This window comes from Lepisma saccharinum, unplaced genomic scaffold, assembly GCF_977018435.1.
Source record: "Lepisma saccharinum unplaced genomic scaffold, izLepSacc3.1 HAP1_SCAFFOLD_41, whole genome shotgun sequence".
NCBI lineage: Eukaryota > Metazoa > Arthropoda > Insecta > Zygentoma > Lepismatidae > Lepisma > Lepisma saccharinum.
Genome location: NW_028142901.1, coordinates 3,291,647 through 3,310,485, shown reverse-complemented (window position 1 = coordinate 3,310,485; position 18,839 = coordinate 3,291,647). Strand labels below are relative to the sequence as shown.

The 18,839-nt window shown below is 34.7% G+C and overlaps 1 protein-coding gene across 1 annotated transcript; it reads left to right on the top strand.

Moving 5' to 3' along the window:
- The first annotated feature begins 1,757 nt into the window (after positions 1-1,757).
- On the top strand, positions 1,758-3,630 carry LOC145982271 (uncharacterized). Its single transcript, XM_083115842.1, has 2 exons — positions 1,758-1,900; positions 2,799-3,630. The coding sequence occupies exons 1-2, from the start codon at positions 1,758-1,760 to the stop codon at positions 3,628-3,630; spliced, it is 975 nt and encodes a 324-aa protein (XP_082971968.1).
- Positions 3,631-18,839: the final 15,209 nt, after the last annotated feature.

The window sequence follows — 18,839 nt, the reverse complement described above, 5'->3', positions numbered from 1 at the left end:
TTAAAGAGCGACACTTTTACAACAGTAAACACTCACATACAAACAGTTACCACAGTACCAAATCAGACAGAGCGCAACACACCGCCAAATGAGGATAATAATGGCGGGGAAGCCTGGGCAGATTATCATATCTCCGAGCAAGTAGTAGTATTCGCACCAAATAACCACTGATTGATTGATTGGCTTTATTTTGAATTCGCTTTTTATGCAATTTTTGGCTAATTTGCGAAGATGGGATGAGTGATGACATGATGAAATTGATGAATGGACACTCACAAACACCCATACCCATGCCGAGATTTGGACCCGGTCCCTGGTGTCGTAGCGCGATGTGCTAACCACTCCGCCACGGGAACCGGCACCAAATAACCAAATAAAAATAGGAACGTACCACTATAGAACTCTCAACATGTTAATAGTAATTACCTTCATAAATTTTCCGATATGATTTCTTAGGTTCAGAGTCATTTTATCCGATTTCGTGAAGACCAACAATAAAAAAATTAAATTCTGAACATATGTAAATACAGTTTTTTATAACGTTTTTGTTATTGTTGCCATTTTTGGCTCCTACGTTTGTATACATCGTCCCTGAAATACGCCACTGAAAAGGCGTGTGGGGTTGCAAATATATATTCGAGCTTCTAAAGAATAATTATGTTCTTATGGCATGGAGTCGTTGTTATTTAAAGTCAGTGGCGTGTCCAAGGAAGGTAGGGTTGGTGGGGGTTATAACTCCCTCCCCCATTAGTCCAGTATTCCTAAAAGGAACGTCGGAAGCGGGAAAAGTCGTCAAAATTAGGGCTGAATACTAAACAAAGTATATCCCCCCCCAACACACACACACACACACACACACACTTTAAGAAAATACGGGACACGACACTGTTTAAAGTATCATTAATTTTATTCATTTAAAATAGGAAGAAAATATTATTATATTATAATAGAATTATTGAAAAACTAGCGCCGTACTAAACTTATAAACTTAACAAAAGTACACTGATTACTTTCCTTAATTTAGCGAGGCATACGCGTATTATCTTCGTTGCAGAGCAGTTTCAGCTTTTGGAGTATTCTAATGTTTTACACAGTGCAGTCGAAGAAACTTGAGAATAGTGATGTTTATCATGGAGCGTCACACTCCGAATAAACATCTGTGGATGTTTTACAGTGAATATATTGGATATACTGCAAGTTTCTTCGTATTTGCGATGGTTATTGTCCTCCGTATAATGTGTCATTGCTATGTGTTGACGAGTCTTTGAGGATGGCGACAAAACTCCGTTCCAGAGGTGGCAATACTTGCAGGAAGGAAGGAACTTTCCGCAGAGCTCTACAGAGTTGCCAATTGTCTAAGTAGCTTCGCCCATCGGTAGTCAGAGTGCGTTTTTGTGTAAAAATATTGGCTATTAATAAGTGCGGCTTGTTATAGCTAATTCTTGTGTAATTTTTCTGCAGAATTGTTTGGTGAAGGTGATATGCAATAAGAGGAACCGGCACATTTTTATTATTTGGGTGCGCGTGTTTGTTTGATTGTTTATGTTTGTGTTTGTGTACTGTGGCCTGGACTGAAATTTGCGTTCTCGTGTAATATAATATAGGCAATGGAGCCAACATCACCTGAGTGCTATAAACAGGGGACGAGGAAACGTGTGTTAAAGGGCGGGGAAAGAAACATAATCTTAAATGTATATTCTTATTTTCGCTCACAAATAACAAACAATTCACCTACTTCCGTAAGAACTGCAGTAAAAATGACAGCTGATGCAACTGGTGTTAGCCCTTCCACAGTGTTTCAAATAAAAAAGGAATTTCTCGATAAGGAAGGCAAGTTAGACACCCCTAACAAGAAAAGACCAAGAGACCAGCGTAAAACACGGCTGGACAATTACGACAGGTTTGCTCGCGGAGCAATAAGAAGACATATGCACGCTTTTTTCAAAGAAAATAAACTGCCAACGCTGAATAAAATTCTCCATGTCCTAAAAAAAGACGACCAACTTCCGTCGATATCGAGAAGTACACTATATCGTCTCTTAAAAGACGTTGGCTTCAAATTTGTTAAGCACAAAAGAGAGTCAATGCTATAGCTCGACCACAAGGAAAAAAACTTTCCCTCAAAAGCGTTCGCGCATCTTCCCTGCCGTTATCGGTGCTCGGTGCAGTGTTGCCAGCTCAGACTTTAAAAAATCGGGAGATTGTTCCTTGGGAAACCAGAAGATCTGCTACAAAATCCGATGATCTAAAAGTAGCGGATGAACGACCTTCTGGGGGCGGCATAGGCGTGCAAACTGGGTGGGGGGGGGCAAGGGGATGTCTGAAGATTTTTTCCAGCGAGGGGGAAACAATATATTTTTATCAGGATTTATAAAATAATAATAATGTCCTAGCACAATTGAGTATCGTTTGGCATAATTTCACAGTTCAAACAGCACTTTTCATGGCTGAGTGGAGTTCCACTCTATCTCTCCCCTCCATGTTCAAGTAAGATGAGCAGGAAATGTGTTTTTGAGCAAGCCGTTGGAGGTTCCATACCAATAGTTTATTAAGGAATTCTCCCGAGAAATCAATAGGTCTGGCAACACTAACGTGAGCCGGGCTGAAGTCTCCTTCTCCCTGTATTTTTCCCCCACCCGCCAGCGCGATGGGGTCTGCGCAGGTTTCTTTCCTTGTGGTTCCACTATAATTGACAGGGAAGATATTATAGCGTGGAGGCACAGATATCTTCGTGCAATTAGGCGTTTCAGAAACGAAGGCCGAAAGATCATATACACCGATGAAACTTGGGCAAACAGAGGCCATACCAAATCCAAGAGGTGGGTGGACTCCAAAGTTACGTCTGCGGCCCAAGCATGGAGTGAAGGTCTCTCGGTAGGAGCAAAAGCGCCCACGGGGAAGGGCGAGAGGGTGATATTGGTCCATGCTGGATCCGAAGATGGTTTTGTTCCGGGGGCAAAGTTGATTTTCCGGGGGAAAAGGGGGAACAAAAACAGCGATTATCATTCCGAAATGGATTCGCATGTGTTCGAACGTTATTTCACGGAAAGGCTGTTACCTAATATCCCCCCCAATTCTGTAATAGTGATGGATAATGCACCGTATCATAGTGTCAGGGCGGAGAAAATTCCCACAAAGAGCAGCACCAAAAAAGACATTCAAAATTGGTTTACTGAGAAAGGGATTTCGTGGGAAGCACACATGAACAAATTTGAATTGTGCGAAATTTTAGACAACGAGAAAATTAAATACATGAACAATTATAAATTGGACTTATTAGCTAACGCTGCTGGTCACGAAGTTCTTCGCTTGCCCCCATACCACTGCGAGCTCAATCCCATAGAATACGTTTGGAGTTCCGTGAAGAACCACGTCGCCATGGAAAATGCTAAATTCAAATTGGACGAAGTAGAGCAGTTAATGGAAGAAGGAATAGAAAAAGTGAGCATTGAACAGTGGCGAAGAGATGTGGAGAAAGTAAAGCAAACCGAGGAAAGAATGTGGGAAGCCGATGGGCTGATTGAGCGTGTGCATGATACAGTTATCATTAATTTGGATACAGATAACGAAAGTAGTGAAGGAAGTGACAGTGACGACTTGGGAGTGTCAACATTAGCAGACGACGATTAAGAACTTCATTTTGGTGAGTACAATGTAGCTATTTATTTCTATTCTGCACATTTCATAATATATAAATAATTATGTCAACCGATACGCTCGCTAATAATACGTGCTGCCGGACACTAAATTAATGCAAGCTATAAAAAATTACAAAACTCTCCCACATCGATAATATCGCAAAGTTTTGGCTCAAATCAATAGACGTAATAACAAAAAACGAGGGAGGGTGATGCACAAGTTATGAGTCGAAGCAATAGGTTGAGTCTGCTTTAACTATTTATCGTCGTCGATACGTATATATGTTTTAACAAAGATTTTTGTTTGTCGATGTTATTATATCGCTATGGTGATAATGATGAAATAGACAATAGGAAAGCATGAAAGTACTATTCATTGTTCTGTATTCATACACATCAGGGCAGGACCTAGGTGGGTGCGAGACCCAGGGCATGCAATATACGCCTATAACCAAAATTTTCCAGGTCTGAGAAAATCAAACATTTTTTCCTCCCTAGTATGAAGTACAGGTGTCCTACATAATCGCAATACAAAAATTATCATAATTAATACAAAATTTATATATATTTCGTATTATTACCTAAGCTGCAATAAACAGAACTTGTTGGAGGTTTAACCCAAAAATTATAGTGGACTAATTAAAGTTTCTAAATTATTGTTTCTATTCCTTTCAAAGGTGCCACTGGGGCGCAAAACTGGATGTGTTCAATAGCAAACTATTATTTTAACTATCCAAGTGACAATTTTTAATCATATTCAATAATATTCTCCAGCATGATTCTCCTTTGTTTACTTCTCATTAAATTTTTATGCTGTTGTGAATTTACAGGGTCTTGTGTATAAAAATATTTCCACTCCATGATTTCATTCGACGTATAATTAAACGAATTCTGTATATTAACTACTTTTAGCTGAAATATTTGAACATGATTTTCATACAGTACTTAGTTTAGAATGTGATTTCAGTAATTTGGGATATTTTTAAGTATGTCCAAACCATGCACGTGAAGTTAGGAGAAATCGGGTTAATTTGTTAAATTGCAAACACCAGTGTCCCATAAACTCGTAATAAACAGTGAGCAAACAAATATTTTACTTAGCGCGGGCCCCCTTAAAGCGCGGAGCCTCGGGTGAGTGCCCGAGTTGCCCCTCCCAAGGGGTATCTCTTAATCATGTACCTTTACAATGCACCATACGGTACATGAAGGGGTATTGAAACTCTGCATTATAATCCTTAGACTCATTCTATTTATTATTATTTTAAATTGTAATAGCGCTTGATTTTAAAATGTGTTAATTACACTCTTATAAACAACAGATTGGGAGTTACACAAGATTACCATACGTTAGCATTGGTATTTAAACAAAATAAAGACGAGACTTTGAATGTTAGCAACTTGACTCGGTACTTGACGGCGGAATATAATCTTTCAAAAACTAATAAAGACATCAATTGACACTATAAATATTTACCGGTAACCTTCAGTAACTTTTTTCGTGTTGTTTGCATGTGTGTGTGCGCGCGCGAGAGAGAGACAGAGATGTACTGAGTATAACTGATCTGTACTTAGCCAACTCTGAACGAGCTGAGTTAGCGGTTAAAATTACTGTCTTAATCAAAGTTATAAATAAAGAAAAAAATATAAACAAAGTACACGTGTCTTCCTTTTTTTCTTCTTTCGGGGTATTGACGGTAGAAGTGACCGCGCTGCGGCAAAGCGGTAGGCGATGACGGCAACGTCGCAACTCTGATTGGCACCGTGTTCACAACTCCCCTCCAAGAAGCAGGATGCACGACGGAACTCGAAGTGCTCGGTTCCTACGCTGACACCAACTTTAGTATTGGGCAGTAATTTCTTGAAAAATCAAGTTTTAAACCTATAGTCGAAATGTGATAATTAAAACGTTTTTCAGGCCGTGAAAAGCATAATAATTCAACATTTTAAGGGAAATCATCTATGGCTTGGTCTGTAGAGAAAATGAGTTTCAAAGGAGTATTTGCATTGAACGCGAATTTCTCGAAACACCATGTTTTGATACTATAGTCAAAATGTGATCATTAATCGCTTTTCAGGCCGTGAAAAGCATAATAATTCAACATTTTAAGGGAAATTATCTCTGGCTTGGTCTGTAGAGGAAAAGAGTTTCAAACGAGTGCAAGCATTGGACAGTAATTTCTCGAAAAATTAAGTTCTGAACCTATAGTCGAAATGTGATAATTAAAACGCTTTTCAGGCCGTGAAAAGCATAATAATTCAACATTTTAAGGAAAATCATCTCTGGCTTGGTCTGTAGAGAAAATGAGTTTCAAAATAGTACTAGCATGAAACGTTAATATCTCCAAAAATCAAGTTTTGATCCTATTGTCGAAATACGATAATTAAAACGCTTTTCATGGCGTGAAAAGCATAATAATTCAACATTTTAAGGGAAATCATCTCTGGCTTGGTCTGTAGAGAAAATGAGTTTCAAACGAGTACTAGCATTAAATGTTAATTTCTCGAAAATGCAAGTTTTGATTCTATAGACGAAATGTGACAATTAAAACGCTTTTCAGGCCGTGAAAAGCATAATAATTCAACATATTAGTGAAAATCATCTCTGGCTTGGTCTGCAGAGAAAATGAGTTTCAAGGAGTACTAGCATGAGACGTGAATTTCGCGAAAAATTAAGTTTGGGTCCAATAGTCGAAATATGATAATTAAATTGCTTTCAAGGCCGTGAAAAGCATAATAATTCAACATCTTAAAGAAAATCATCTCTGGCTTGATCTGTAGAAGAAATGAGTTTCAAACGAGTACAATCGTTTTACACTAGTTTTTTGAAAAATCAAGGTTTGATCCTATAGTCGAAATGTGATAATTAACACGCTTTTCAGGCCGTGAAAAGCATAATAATTCAACATTCTAAGGAAATTCATCTCTGGCTTGGTCTGTAGAGAAAATGAGTTTCAAACGAGTACTAGCATGAAACGCTAATATCTCGAGAAGTCAAGTTTTGATCCTATAGTCGAAATATGATAAATAAGACACTCTTCAGGCCGTAAAAAGCATAATAATCAACATTTTAAGAAAATTCATCACAGGCCTGGTCTGCAGAGATAATGAGTATTAAACGAGTAATAGCATTGAACGCGAATTTCTCTAAGAGTCAAGTGTTTAACCTATAGTCCAAATGTGATAATTAAAAAGTTTTCATACTCTGAAAAGCTAAATAATTCAACGTCTTAATGAAAATCATCTCTTTCTTGCTGTGTAGAGAAAAGGAGTTTCAAACGAGAATTAGCATTGATCGCGAATTTCCCGAAAACTTAAGTTTTGATCCTATGGTCTAAATGTGATAAATAAACGCTTTTCAGGCCGTGAAAAGCATAATAATTCAACATTTTAAGGAAAATCATCTCTGGCTTGGTCTGTAGAGAAAATGAGGTTCAAACGAGTACTAGCATTAAACGTTAATTTCTCGAAAAATCAAGTTTTGATCCTATAGTCGAAATATGATAATTAAAACGCTTTTCAGGCCGTGAAAAGCATAATAATTCAACATTTTAAGGAAAAACATCTCTGGCTTGGTCTGCAGAGAAAATAAGTTTCAAACGAGTATTAGCATTGAACGCGAATTTCTCGAAAATGCAAGTTTTGATGCTATAGTTGAAATGTTACAATTAAAACGCTATTCAGGTTGTGAAAAGCATAATAATTCATCATTTTAAGGAAAATCATCTCTGGCTTGGTCTGTAGAAAAAATGAGTTTCAAGGAGTACTAGCATGAGACGTGAATTTCGCGAAAAATTAAGTTTGGATTATATAGTCCAAATGTGATAATTAAACTGCATTCAAGTCCGTGAAAAGCATAATAATTCAACATTTTAAGGAAAACCGTCTCTGGCTTGTTCTGTAAAGAAATGATTTTCAAAGGAGTATTGGGTTTGAAAGCGAATTTCCCGAGAAGTCAAGTGTTAAACCTAGAGTCCAAATGTGATAATTAAAACGCTTTTCATACTCTGAAAAGCATAACAATTCAAAAATTTTAAGGGAAATCATCTCTGGCTTGGTCTGTAGAGGAAAAGAGTTTCAAACCAGAACTAGCAGTGGACAGTAATTTCTCTAAAAATTAAGTTTTGAACCTATAGTCGAAATGTGATAATTAAAACGCTTTTCAGGCCGTGAAAAGCATAATAATTCAACATTTTAAGGAAAATCATCTCTGGCTTGGTCTGTAGAGAAAATGAGTTTCAAAATAGTACTAGAATGAAACGTTAATATCTCCAAAAATTAAGTTTTAAACCTATAGTCGAAATGTGATAATTAAAACGCTTTTCAGGCCGTGAAAAGCATAATAATTCAACATTTTAAGGAAAATCATTTCTGGCTTGGTCTGTAGAGAAAATGTGTTTTAAAATAGTAATAGCATGGAACGTTAATATCTCCAAAAATCAAGTTTTGATCCTATTGTCGAAATATGATAATTAAAACGCTTTTCTGGCCGTGAAAAGAATAATAATTCAACATTTTAAGGGAAATCATCTCTGGCTTGGTCTGTAGAGAAAATGAGTTTCAAACGAGTACTAACATTAAATGTTAATTTCTCGATAATGCAAGTTTTGATTCTATAGTCGAAATGTGACAATTAAAACGCTTTTCATGCCGTGAAAAGCATAATAATTCAACATATTAGTGAAAATCATTTCTGGCTTGGTCTGCAGAGAAAATGAGTTTCAAGGAGTACTAGCATGAGACGTGAATTTCGCGAAAAATTAAGTTTGGGTCCAATAGTCGAAATATGATAATTAAACTGCTTTCAAGGCCGTGAAAAGCATAATAATTCAACATCTTAAGGAAAATCATCTCTGGCTTGATCTGTAGAAGAAATGAGTTTCAAACGAGTACGATCGTTGGACACAAGTTTCTTGAAAAATCAAGGTTTGATCCTATAGTCGAAATGTGATAATTAAAACGCTTTTCAGGCCGTGAAAAGCATAATAATTTAACATTCTAAGGAAATTCATCTCTGGCTTGGTCTGTAGAGAAAATGAGTTTCAAACGAGTACTAGCATGAAACGCTAATATCTCGAGAAGTCAAGTTTTGATCCTATAGTCGAAATATGATAATTAAGACACTCTTCAAACCGTGAAAAGCATAATAATTAAACATTTTAAGAAAACTCATCTCAGGCCTGGTCTGCAGAGATAATGAGATTCAAACGCGTAGTAGTATTGAACGCGAATTTCTCTGAAAATCAAGGGTTCAACCTATAGTCCAAATGTGATAATTAAAACGCATTCCATACTCTGAAAGGCATAATATTTCAACCTCTTAATTAGAATAATCTCTGGCTTGGTCTGTAAAGAAAATAAGTTTCGAACGAGTATTAGAACTGAACGCGAATTTATCGTAAACTCAAGTTTTGAACATATTGTCTAAATGTGATAATTAAAACGCTCTTCAGGCCGTGAAAAGCATAATAATTCATCATTTTAAGGAAAATCGTCTCTGGCTTGGTTTGTAGAGAAAATTAGTTTCAAACGAGTATTAGCATTGAACGCGAATTTCTCGAAAATTTAAGTTTTGATCCTATAGTCAAAATGTGATCATTAAAACGCTTTTCGGAAATCATCTCTGGCTTGGTCTGTAGAGAAAATGAGTTTCAAACGAGTACTATCATTAAAGGTGAATTTTACGAAAATCAAGTTTTGATCCTATGGTCGAAATGTGATAATTAAAACGCTTTTCAAGCTGTGAAAAGCATAATAATTCAACATTTTAAGGAAAATCATCTCTGGCAGGTCTGTAGAGAAAATGAGTTTCAAACGATTACTAGCATTAAATGTTAATTTCTCGAAAATGCAAGTTTTGATGCTATAGTCGAAATGTGATAATTAAAACGCTTTTCAGGCCGTGAATAGCATAATAATTCAACATATTAAGGAAAATCATCTCTGGCTTGGTCTGTAGAGAAAATGAGTTTCAAACGAGTATTAGCACAGGACAGTAATTTCTTGAAAAATCAAGTTTTGATCCCATTTTCTAAATGTTATAATTAAAACGCTTTTCAGGCCATGAAGAGCATAATAATTCAACCTTTTTAAGGAAAATCATCTCTAGCTTGGTCTGTAGAGAAAATGAGTTTCAAACGAGTACTAGCATAGGACAGTAATTTCTTGAAAAATCAAGATTTGATCTTATAGTCGAAATGTGATAATTAAAACGCTTTTCAGGCCGTGAAAAGCATAATAATTCAACATTCTAAGGAAAATCATCTCTGGCTTGGTCTGCAGAGATAATGAGATTCAAACGCGTAGTAGCATTGAACGCTAATTTCTCTAAAAGTCAAGTGTTTAAGCTATAGTCAAAATGTGATAATTAAAACGCTTTTCATACTCTGAAAAGCATAATATTTCAACATCTTAATGAGAATCATCTCTGGCTTGGTGTGTAAAGAAAATAAGTTTCAAACGAGTATTAGCATAGGACAGTAATTTCTTGAAAAATCAAGTTTTGATCCCATTTTCTAAATGTTATAATTAAAACGCTTTTCAGGCAGTGAAAAGCTTAATAATTCAACATTCTATGGAAATTCATCTCTGGCTTGGTCTGTAGAGGAAATGAGTTTCAAACGAGTAGTAGCATGAAACGCTAATATCTCGAGAAATCAAGTTTTGATCCTATAGTCGAAATATGATAAATAAGACACTCTTCAGGCCGTAAAAAGCATAATAATCAACATTTTAAGAAAATTCATCTCAGGCCTGGTCTGCAGAGATAATGAGTATTAAACGAGTAATAGCATTGAACGCGAATTTCTCTAAGAGTCAAGTGTTTAACCTATAGTCCAAATGTGATAATTAAAAAGTTCTCATACTCTGAAAAGCTAAATAATTCAACGTCTTAATGAAAATCATCTCTTTCTTGCTGTGTAGAGAAAAGGAGTTTCAAACGAGAATTAGCATTGATCGCGAATTTCCCGAAAACTTAAGTTTTGATCCTATGGTCTAAATGTGATAAATAAACGCTTTTCAGGCCGTGAAAAGCATAATAATTCAACATTTTAAGGAAAATCATCTCTGGCTTGGTCTGTAGAGAAAATGAGGTTCAAATGAGTACTAGCATTAAACGTTAATTTCTCGAAAACTCAAGTTTTGATCCTATAGTCGAAATATGATAATTAAAACGCTTTTCAGGCCGTGAAAAGCATAATAATTCAACATTTTAAGGAAAAACATCTCTGGCTTGGTTTGCAGAGAAAATAAGTTTCAAACGAGTATTAGCATTGAACGCGAATTTCTCGAAAATGCAAGTTTTGATGCTATAGTTGAAATGTTACAATTAAAACGCTTTTCAGGTTGTGAAAAGCATAATAATTCATCATTTTAAGGAAAATCATCTCTGGCTTGGTCTGTAGAAAAAAAGAGTTTCAAGGAGTACTATCATTAAACGTGAATTAAACGAAAATCAAGTTTTGATCCTATAGTCGAAATGTGATAATTAAAACGCTTTTCAAGCTGTGAAAAGCATCATAATTAAACATTTTAAGAAAATTCATCTCAGGCCTGGTATGCAGAAATAATGAGTTTCAAACGCGTAGTAGCATTGAACGCTTTTCAGGCCGTGAAAAACATAATAATTCAGCATTTTAAGGAAAATCATCTCTGGCTTGGTGTGTAGAGAAAATGAGTTTCAAGGAGTACTAGCATGAGACGTGAATTTCGCGAAAAATTAAGTTTGGATCCAATTGTCGAAATATGATAATTAAACTGCTTTCAAGGCCGTGAAACGCATAATAATTCAACATCTTAAGGAAAATCATCTCTGGCTTGATCTGTAGAAGAAATGAGTTTCAAACGAGTACAATCGTTGGACACTAGTTTCTTGAAAAATCAAGTTTTGATCCTATAGTCGAAATGTGATAATTTAAACGCTTTTCAGGCCGTGAAAAGCATCATAATTAAACATTTTAAGAAAATTCATCTCAGGCCTGGTCTGCAGAGATAATGAGTTTCAAACGCGTAGTAGCATTGAACGCGATTTACTCTAAAAGTCAATTGTTTATTTATCCTATAGTCCAAATGTGATAATTAAAACGCTTTTCATACTCTGAAAAGCATAATAATTCATCATCTTAATGAAAATCATCTCTGGCTTGGTCTGTAAAGAAAATATGTTTCGCATAGAATGCGAATTTCTCGAAAACTCAAGTTTTTATCCTATGGTCTAAATGTGATAAATAAACGCTTTTCAGGCCGTGAAAAGCATAATAATTCAACATTTTAAGGAAAAACATCTCTGGCTTGGTCTGTAGAAAAATGAGTTTCAAGGAGTACTAGCATGAGACGTGAATTTCGCGAAAAATTAAGTTTGGATCCTATAGTCCAAATGTGATAATTAAACTGCTTTCAAGTCCGTGAAAAGCATAATAATTAAACATTTTAAGGAAAGTCGTCTCTGGCTTGTTCTGTAAAGAAATGATTTTCAAACGAGTATTAGGTTTGAAAGCGAATTTCTCGAGAAGTCAAGTGTTAAACCTAGAGTCCAAATGTGATAATTAAAACGCTTTTCATACTCTGAGAAGCATAACAATTCAACATTTTAAGGGAAATCATCTCTGGCTTGGTCTGTAGAGGAAAAGAGTTTCAAACCAGAACTGGCAGTGGACAGTAATTTCTCGAAAAATTAAGTTTTGAACCTATAGTCGAAATGTGGTAATTAAAACGCTTTTCAGGCCGTGAAAAGCATAATAATTCAACATTTTAAGGAAAATCATCTCTGGCTTGGTCTGTAGAGAAAATGAGTTTCAAAATAGTACTAGAATGAAACGTTAATATCTCCAAAAATTAAGTTTTAAACCTATAGTCGAAATGTGATAATTAAAACGCTTTTCAGGCCGTGAAAAGCATAATAATTCAACATTTTAAGGAAAATCATTTCTGGCTTGGTCTGTAGAGAAAATGAGTTTTAAAATAGTAATAGCATGGAACGTTAATATCTCCAAAAATCAAGTTTTGATCCAATTGTCGAAATATGATAATTAAAACGCTTTTCTGGCCGTGAAAAGCATAATAATTCAACATTTTAAGGAAAACCGTCTCTGGCTTGTTCTGTAAAGAAATGATTTTCAAAGGAGTATTAGGTTTGAAAGCGAATTTCCCGAGAAGTCAAGTGTTAAACCTAGAGTTCAAATGTGATAATTAAAACGCTTTTCATACTCTGAAAAGCATAACAATTCAACATTTTAAGGGAAATCATCTCTGGCTTGGTCTGTAGAGGAAAAGAGTTTCAAACCAGAACTAGCAGTGGACAGTAATTTCTCTAAAAATTAAGTTTTGAACCTATAGTCGAAATGTGATAATTAAAACGCTTTTCAGGCCGTGAAAAGCATAATAATTCAACATCTTAAAGAAAATCATCTCTGGCTTGATCTGTAGAAGAAATGAGTTTCAAACGAGTACAATCGTTGGACACTAGTTTCTTGAAAAATCAAGGTTTGATCCTATAGACGAAATGTGATAATTAAAACGCTTTTCAGGCCGTGAAAAGCATAATAATTCAACATTCTAAAGAAATTCATCTCTGGCTTGGTCTGTAGAGAAAATGAGTTTCAAACGAGTACTAGCATGAAACGCTAATATCTCGAGAAGTCAAGTTTTGATCCTATAGTCGAAATATGATAATTAAGACACTCTGCAAACCGTGAAAAGCATAATAATTCAACATTTTAAGAAAATTCATCTCAGGCCTGGTCTGCAGAGATAATGAGTTTCAAACGCGTAGTAGCATTGAACGCGAATTTCTCTAAAAGTCAAGTGTTTAATCTATAGTCCAAATGTGATAATTAAAACGCTTTTCATACTCTGATTTTCATCTTAATGAAAATCATCTCTGGCTTGGTTTGTAAAGAAAATAAGTTTCAAACGAGTACTAGCATTGGGCAGTAATTTCTTGAAAAATCAAGTTTCGAACCTATAGTCGAAATGTGATAATTAAAGCATAGGACAGCAATTTCTTGAAAAAACATGTTTCGATCCTATTTTCTAAATGTTATAATTAAAACGCTTTTCAGGCCGTGAAAAGCATAATGATTCAACATTTTAAGGAACATCATCTCTGGCTTGGTCTGTAAAGAAAATGATTTTCAAACGAGTAGTAGTATTTAACGCGAATTTCTCTGAAAGTCAAGGGTTCAACCTATAGTCCAAATGTGATAATTAAAACGCATTTCATACTCTGAAAAGCATAATATTTCAACATCTTAATGAGAATCATCTATGGCTTGGTCTGTAAAGAAAATAAGTTTCGAACGAGTATTAGCACTGAACGCGAATTTATCGAAAACTCAAGTTTTGAACATATTGTCTAAATGTGATAATTAGAACGCTTTTCAGGCCGTGAGAAGCATAATAATTCATCATTTTAAGGAAAATCATCTATGGCTTGGTCTGTAGAAAAAATGAGTTTCAAGGAGTACTAGTATGAGACGTGAATTTCGCGAAAATTTAAGTTTCGATCCTATAGTCCAAATGTGATAATTAAACTGCTTTCAAGGCCGTGAAAAGCATAATAATTCAACATTTTATGGAAAATCATCTCTGGCTTGTTCTGTAAAGAAAATAAGTTTCGAACGAGTATTAGCACTGAACGCGAATTTATCGAAAACTCAAGTTTTGAACATATTGTCTAAATGTGATAATTAGAACGCTTTTCAGGCCATGAGAAGCATAATAATTCATCATTTTAAGGAAAATCATCTATGGCTTGGTCTGTAGAAAAAATGAGTTTCAAGGAGTACTAGTATGAGACGTGAATTTCGCGAAAATTTAAGTTTCGATCCTATAGTCCAAATGTGATAATTAAACTGCTTTCAAGGCCGTGAAAAGCATAATAATTCAACATTTTATGGAAAATCATCTCTGGCTTGTTCTGTAAAGAAAATGATTTTCAAACGAGTATTAGCATTGAATGATAATTTCTCGAAAATTCAAGTGTTAAACCTATAGTCCAAATGTGATAATTAAAACGCTTTTCATACTCTGAAAAGCATAACAATTCAACATTTTAAGGAAAATCATCTCTGGCTTGTTTTGTAGAGAAAATGATTTTCAAACGAGTATTAGCATTGAACGCGAATTTCTCGAAAATCCAAGTTTTGATCCTATAGTCAAAATGTGATCATTAAAATGCTTTTCAGGTCTTGAAAAGCATAATAATTCAACATTTTAAGGGAAATCTTCTATGGCTTGGTCTGTAGAGAAAATGAGTTTCAAAGGAGTATTAGCATTGAACTCGAATTTCTCGAAACTCCAAGTTTTGATCCTATAGTCAAAATGTGATCATTAATCGCTTTTCAGGCCGTGAAAGGCATAATAATTCAACATTTTAAGGGAAATCATCTCTGGCTTGGTCTGTAGAGGAAAAGAGTTTCAAACGAGTACTAGCATTGGACAGTAATTTCTCGAAAAATTAAGTTTTGAACCTATAGTCGAAATGTGATAATTAAAACGATTTTCAGGCCGTGAAAAGCATAATAATTCAACATTTTAAGGAGAATCATCTTTGGCTTGGTCTGTAGAGAAAATGAGTTTCAAAATAGTACTAGCATGAAACCTTAATATCTCCAAAAATCAAGTTTTGATCCTATTGTCGAAATATGGTAAATAAAACGCTTTTCAGGCCGTGAAAAGCATAATAATTCAACATTTTAAGGAAAACCGTCTCTGGCTTGTTCTGTAAAGAAATGATTTTCAAAGGAGTATTAGGTTTGAAAGCGAATTTCTCGAGAAGTCAAGTGTTAAACCTAGAGTCCAAATGTGATAATTAAAACGCTTTTCATACTCTGAAAAGCATAACAATTCAACATTTTAAGGGAAATCATCTCTGGCTTGGTCTGTAGAGGAAAAGAGTTTCAAACCAGAACTGGCAGTGGACAGTAATTTCTCGAAAAATTAAGTTTTGAACCTATAGTCGAAATGTGATAATTAAAACGCTTTTCAGGCCGTGAAAAGCATAATAATTCAACATTTTAAGGAAAATCATCTCTGGCTTGGTCTGTAGAGAAAATGAGTTTCAAAATAGTTCTAGAATGAAACGTTAATATCTCCAAAAATTAAGTTTTAAACCTATAGTCGAAATGTGATAATTAAAACGCTTTTCAGGCCGTGAAAAGCATAATAATTCAACATTTTAAGGAAAATCATTTCTGGCTTGGTCTGTAGAGAAAATGAGTTTTAAAATAGTAATAGCATGGAACGTTAATATCTCCAAAAATCAAGTTTTGATCCTATTGTCGAAATATGATAAATTAAAACGCTTTTCTGGCCGTGAAAAGCATAATAATTCAACATTTTAAGGGAAATCATCTCTGGCTTGGTCTGTAGAGAAAATGAGTTTCAAACGAGTAAAATGTTAATGTTAAATGTGAATTTCTCGAAAATGCAAGTTTTGATTCTATAGTCGAAATGTGACAATTAAAACGCTTTTCATGCCGTGAAAAGCATAATAATTCAACATATTAGTGAAAATCATTTCTGGCTTGGTCTGCAGAGAAAATGAGTTTCAAGGAGTACTAGCATTTCGTGAAAAATTCACTAGTAGTGAATTTCGCGAAAAATTAAGTTTGGGTCCAATAGTCGAAATATGATAATTAAACTGCTTTCAAGGCCGTGAAAAGCATAATAATTCAACATCTTAAGGAAAATCATCTCTGGCTTGATCTGTAGAAGAAATGAGTTTCAAACGAGTACAATCGTTGGACACTAGTTTCTTGAAAAATCAAGGTTTGATCCTATAGTCAAAATGTGATAATTAAAACGCTTTTCAGGCCTTGAAAAGCATAATAATTCAACATTCTAAGGAAATTCATCTCTCGCTTGGTCTGTAGAGAAAATGAGTTTCAAACGAGTACTAGCATGAAACGCTAATATCTCGAGAAGTCAAGTTTTGATCCTATAGTCGAAATATGATAATTAAGACACTCTGCAAACCGTGAAAAGCATAATAATTCAACATTTTAAGAAAATTCATCTCAGGCCTGGTCTGCAGAGATAATGAGTTTCAAACGCGTAGTAGCATTGAACGCGAATATCTCCAAAAGTCAAGTGTTTAACCTATAGTCCAAATGTGATAATTAAAACGCTTTTCATACTCTGAAAAGCATAATAATTCAACATCTTAATGAAAATCATCTCTGGCTTGGTTTGTAAAGAAAATAAGTTTCAAACGAGTACTAGCATTGGGCAGTAATTTCTTGAAAAATCAAGTTTTGAACCTATAGTCGAAATGTTATAATTAAAGCATAGGACAGCAATTTCTTGAAAAAACATGTTTCGATCCTATTTTCTAAATGTTATAATTGAAACGCTTTTCAGGCCGTGAAAAGCATAATAATTCAACCTTTTTAAGGAAAATCATCTCTAGCTTGATCTGTAGAGAAAATGAGTTTCAAACGAGTACTAGTATTGGGCAGTAATTTCTTGAAAAATAAAGTTTTAAACCTATAGTCGAAATGTGATAATTAAAACGTTTTTCAGGCCGTGAAAAGCATAATAATTCAACATTTTAAGGAACATCATCTCTGGCTTGGTCTGCAAAGAAAATGATTTTCAAACGAGTAGTAGTATTTAACGCGAATTTCTCTGAAAGTCAAGGGTTCAACCTATAGTCCAAATGTGATAATTAAAACTCATTTCATACTCTGAAAAGCATAATATTTCAACATCTTAATGAGAATCATCTATGGCTTGGTCTGTAAAGAAAATAAGTTTCGAACGAGTATTAGCACTGAACGCGAATTTATCGAAAACTCAAGTTTTGAACATATTGTCTAAATGTGATAATTAGAACGCTTTTCAGGCCGTGAGAAGCATAATAATTCATCATTTTAAGGAAAATCATCTATGGCTTGGTCTGTAGAAAAAATGAGTTTCAAGGAGTACTAGTATGAGACGTGAATTTCGCGAAAATTTAAGTTTCGATCCTATGGTCCAAATGTGATAATTAAACTGCTTTCAAGGCCGTGAAAAGCATAATAATTCAACATTTTATGGAAAATCATCTCTGGCTTGTTCTGTAAAGAAAATGATTTTCAAACGAGTATTAGCATTGAATGATAATTTCTCGAAAATTCAAGTGTTAAACCTATAGTCCAAATGTGATAATTAAAACGCTTTTCATACTCTGAAAAGCATAACAATTCAACATTTTAAGGAAAATCATCTCTGGCTTGGTTTGTAGAGAAAATGATTTTCAAACGAGTATTAGCATTGAACGCGAATTTCTCGAGAAGTCAAGTTTTGATCCTATAGTCGAAATATGATAAATAAGACACTCTTCAGGCCGTAAAAAGCATAATAATCAACATTTTAAGAAAATTCATCTCAGGCCTGGTCTGTAGAGAAAATGAGTTTCAAACGAGTACTAGCATGAAACGCTAATATCTCGAGAAGTCAAGTTTTGATCCTATAGTCGAAATATGATAAATAAGACACTCTTCAGGCCGTAAAAAGCATAATAATCAACATTTTAAGAAAATTCATCTCAGGCCTGGTCTGCAGAGATAATGAGTATTAAACGAGTAATAGCATTGAACGCGAATTTCTCTAAGAGTCAAGTGTTTAACCTATAGTCCAAATGTGATAATTAAAAAGTTTTCATACTCTGAAAAGCTAAATAATTCAACGTCTTAATGAAAATCATATCTTTCTTGCTGTGTAGGGAAAAGGAGTTTCAAACGAGAATTAGCATTGATCGCGAATTTCCCGAAAACTTAAGTTTTGATCCTATGGTCTAAATGTGATAAATAAACGCTTTTCAGACCGTGAAAAGCATAATAATTCAACATTTTAAGGAAAATCATCTCTGGCTTGGTCTGTAGAGAAAATGAGGTTCAAACGAGTACTAGCATTAAACGTTAATTTCTCGAAAAATCAAGTTTTGATCCTATAGTCGAAATATGATAATTAAAACGCTTTTCAGGCCGTGAAAAGCATAATAATTCAACATTTTAAGGAAAAACATCTCTGGCTTGGTCTGCAGAGAAAATAAGTTTCAAACGAGTATTAGCATTGAACGCGAATTTCTCGAAAATGGAAGTTTTGATGTTATAGTTGAAATGTTACAATTAAAACGCTATTCAGGTTGTGAAAAGCATAATAATTCATCATTTTAAGGAAAATCATCTCTGGCTTGGTCTGTAGAAAAAATGAGTTTCA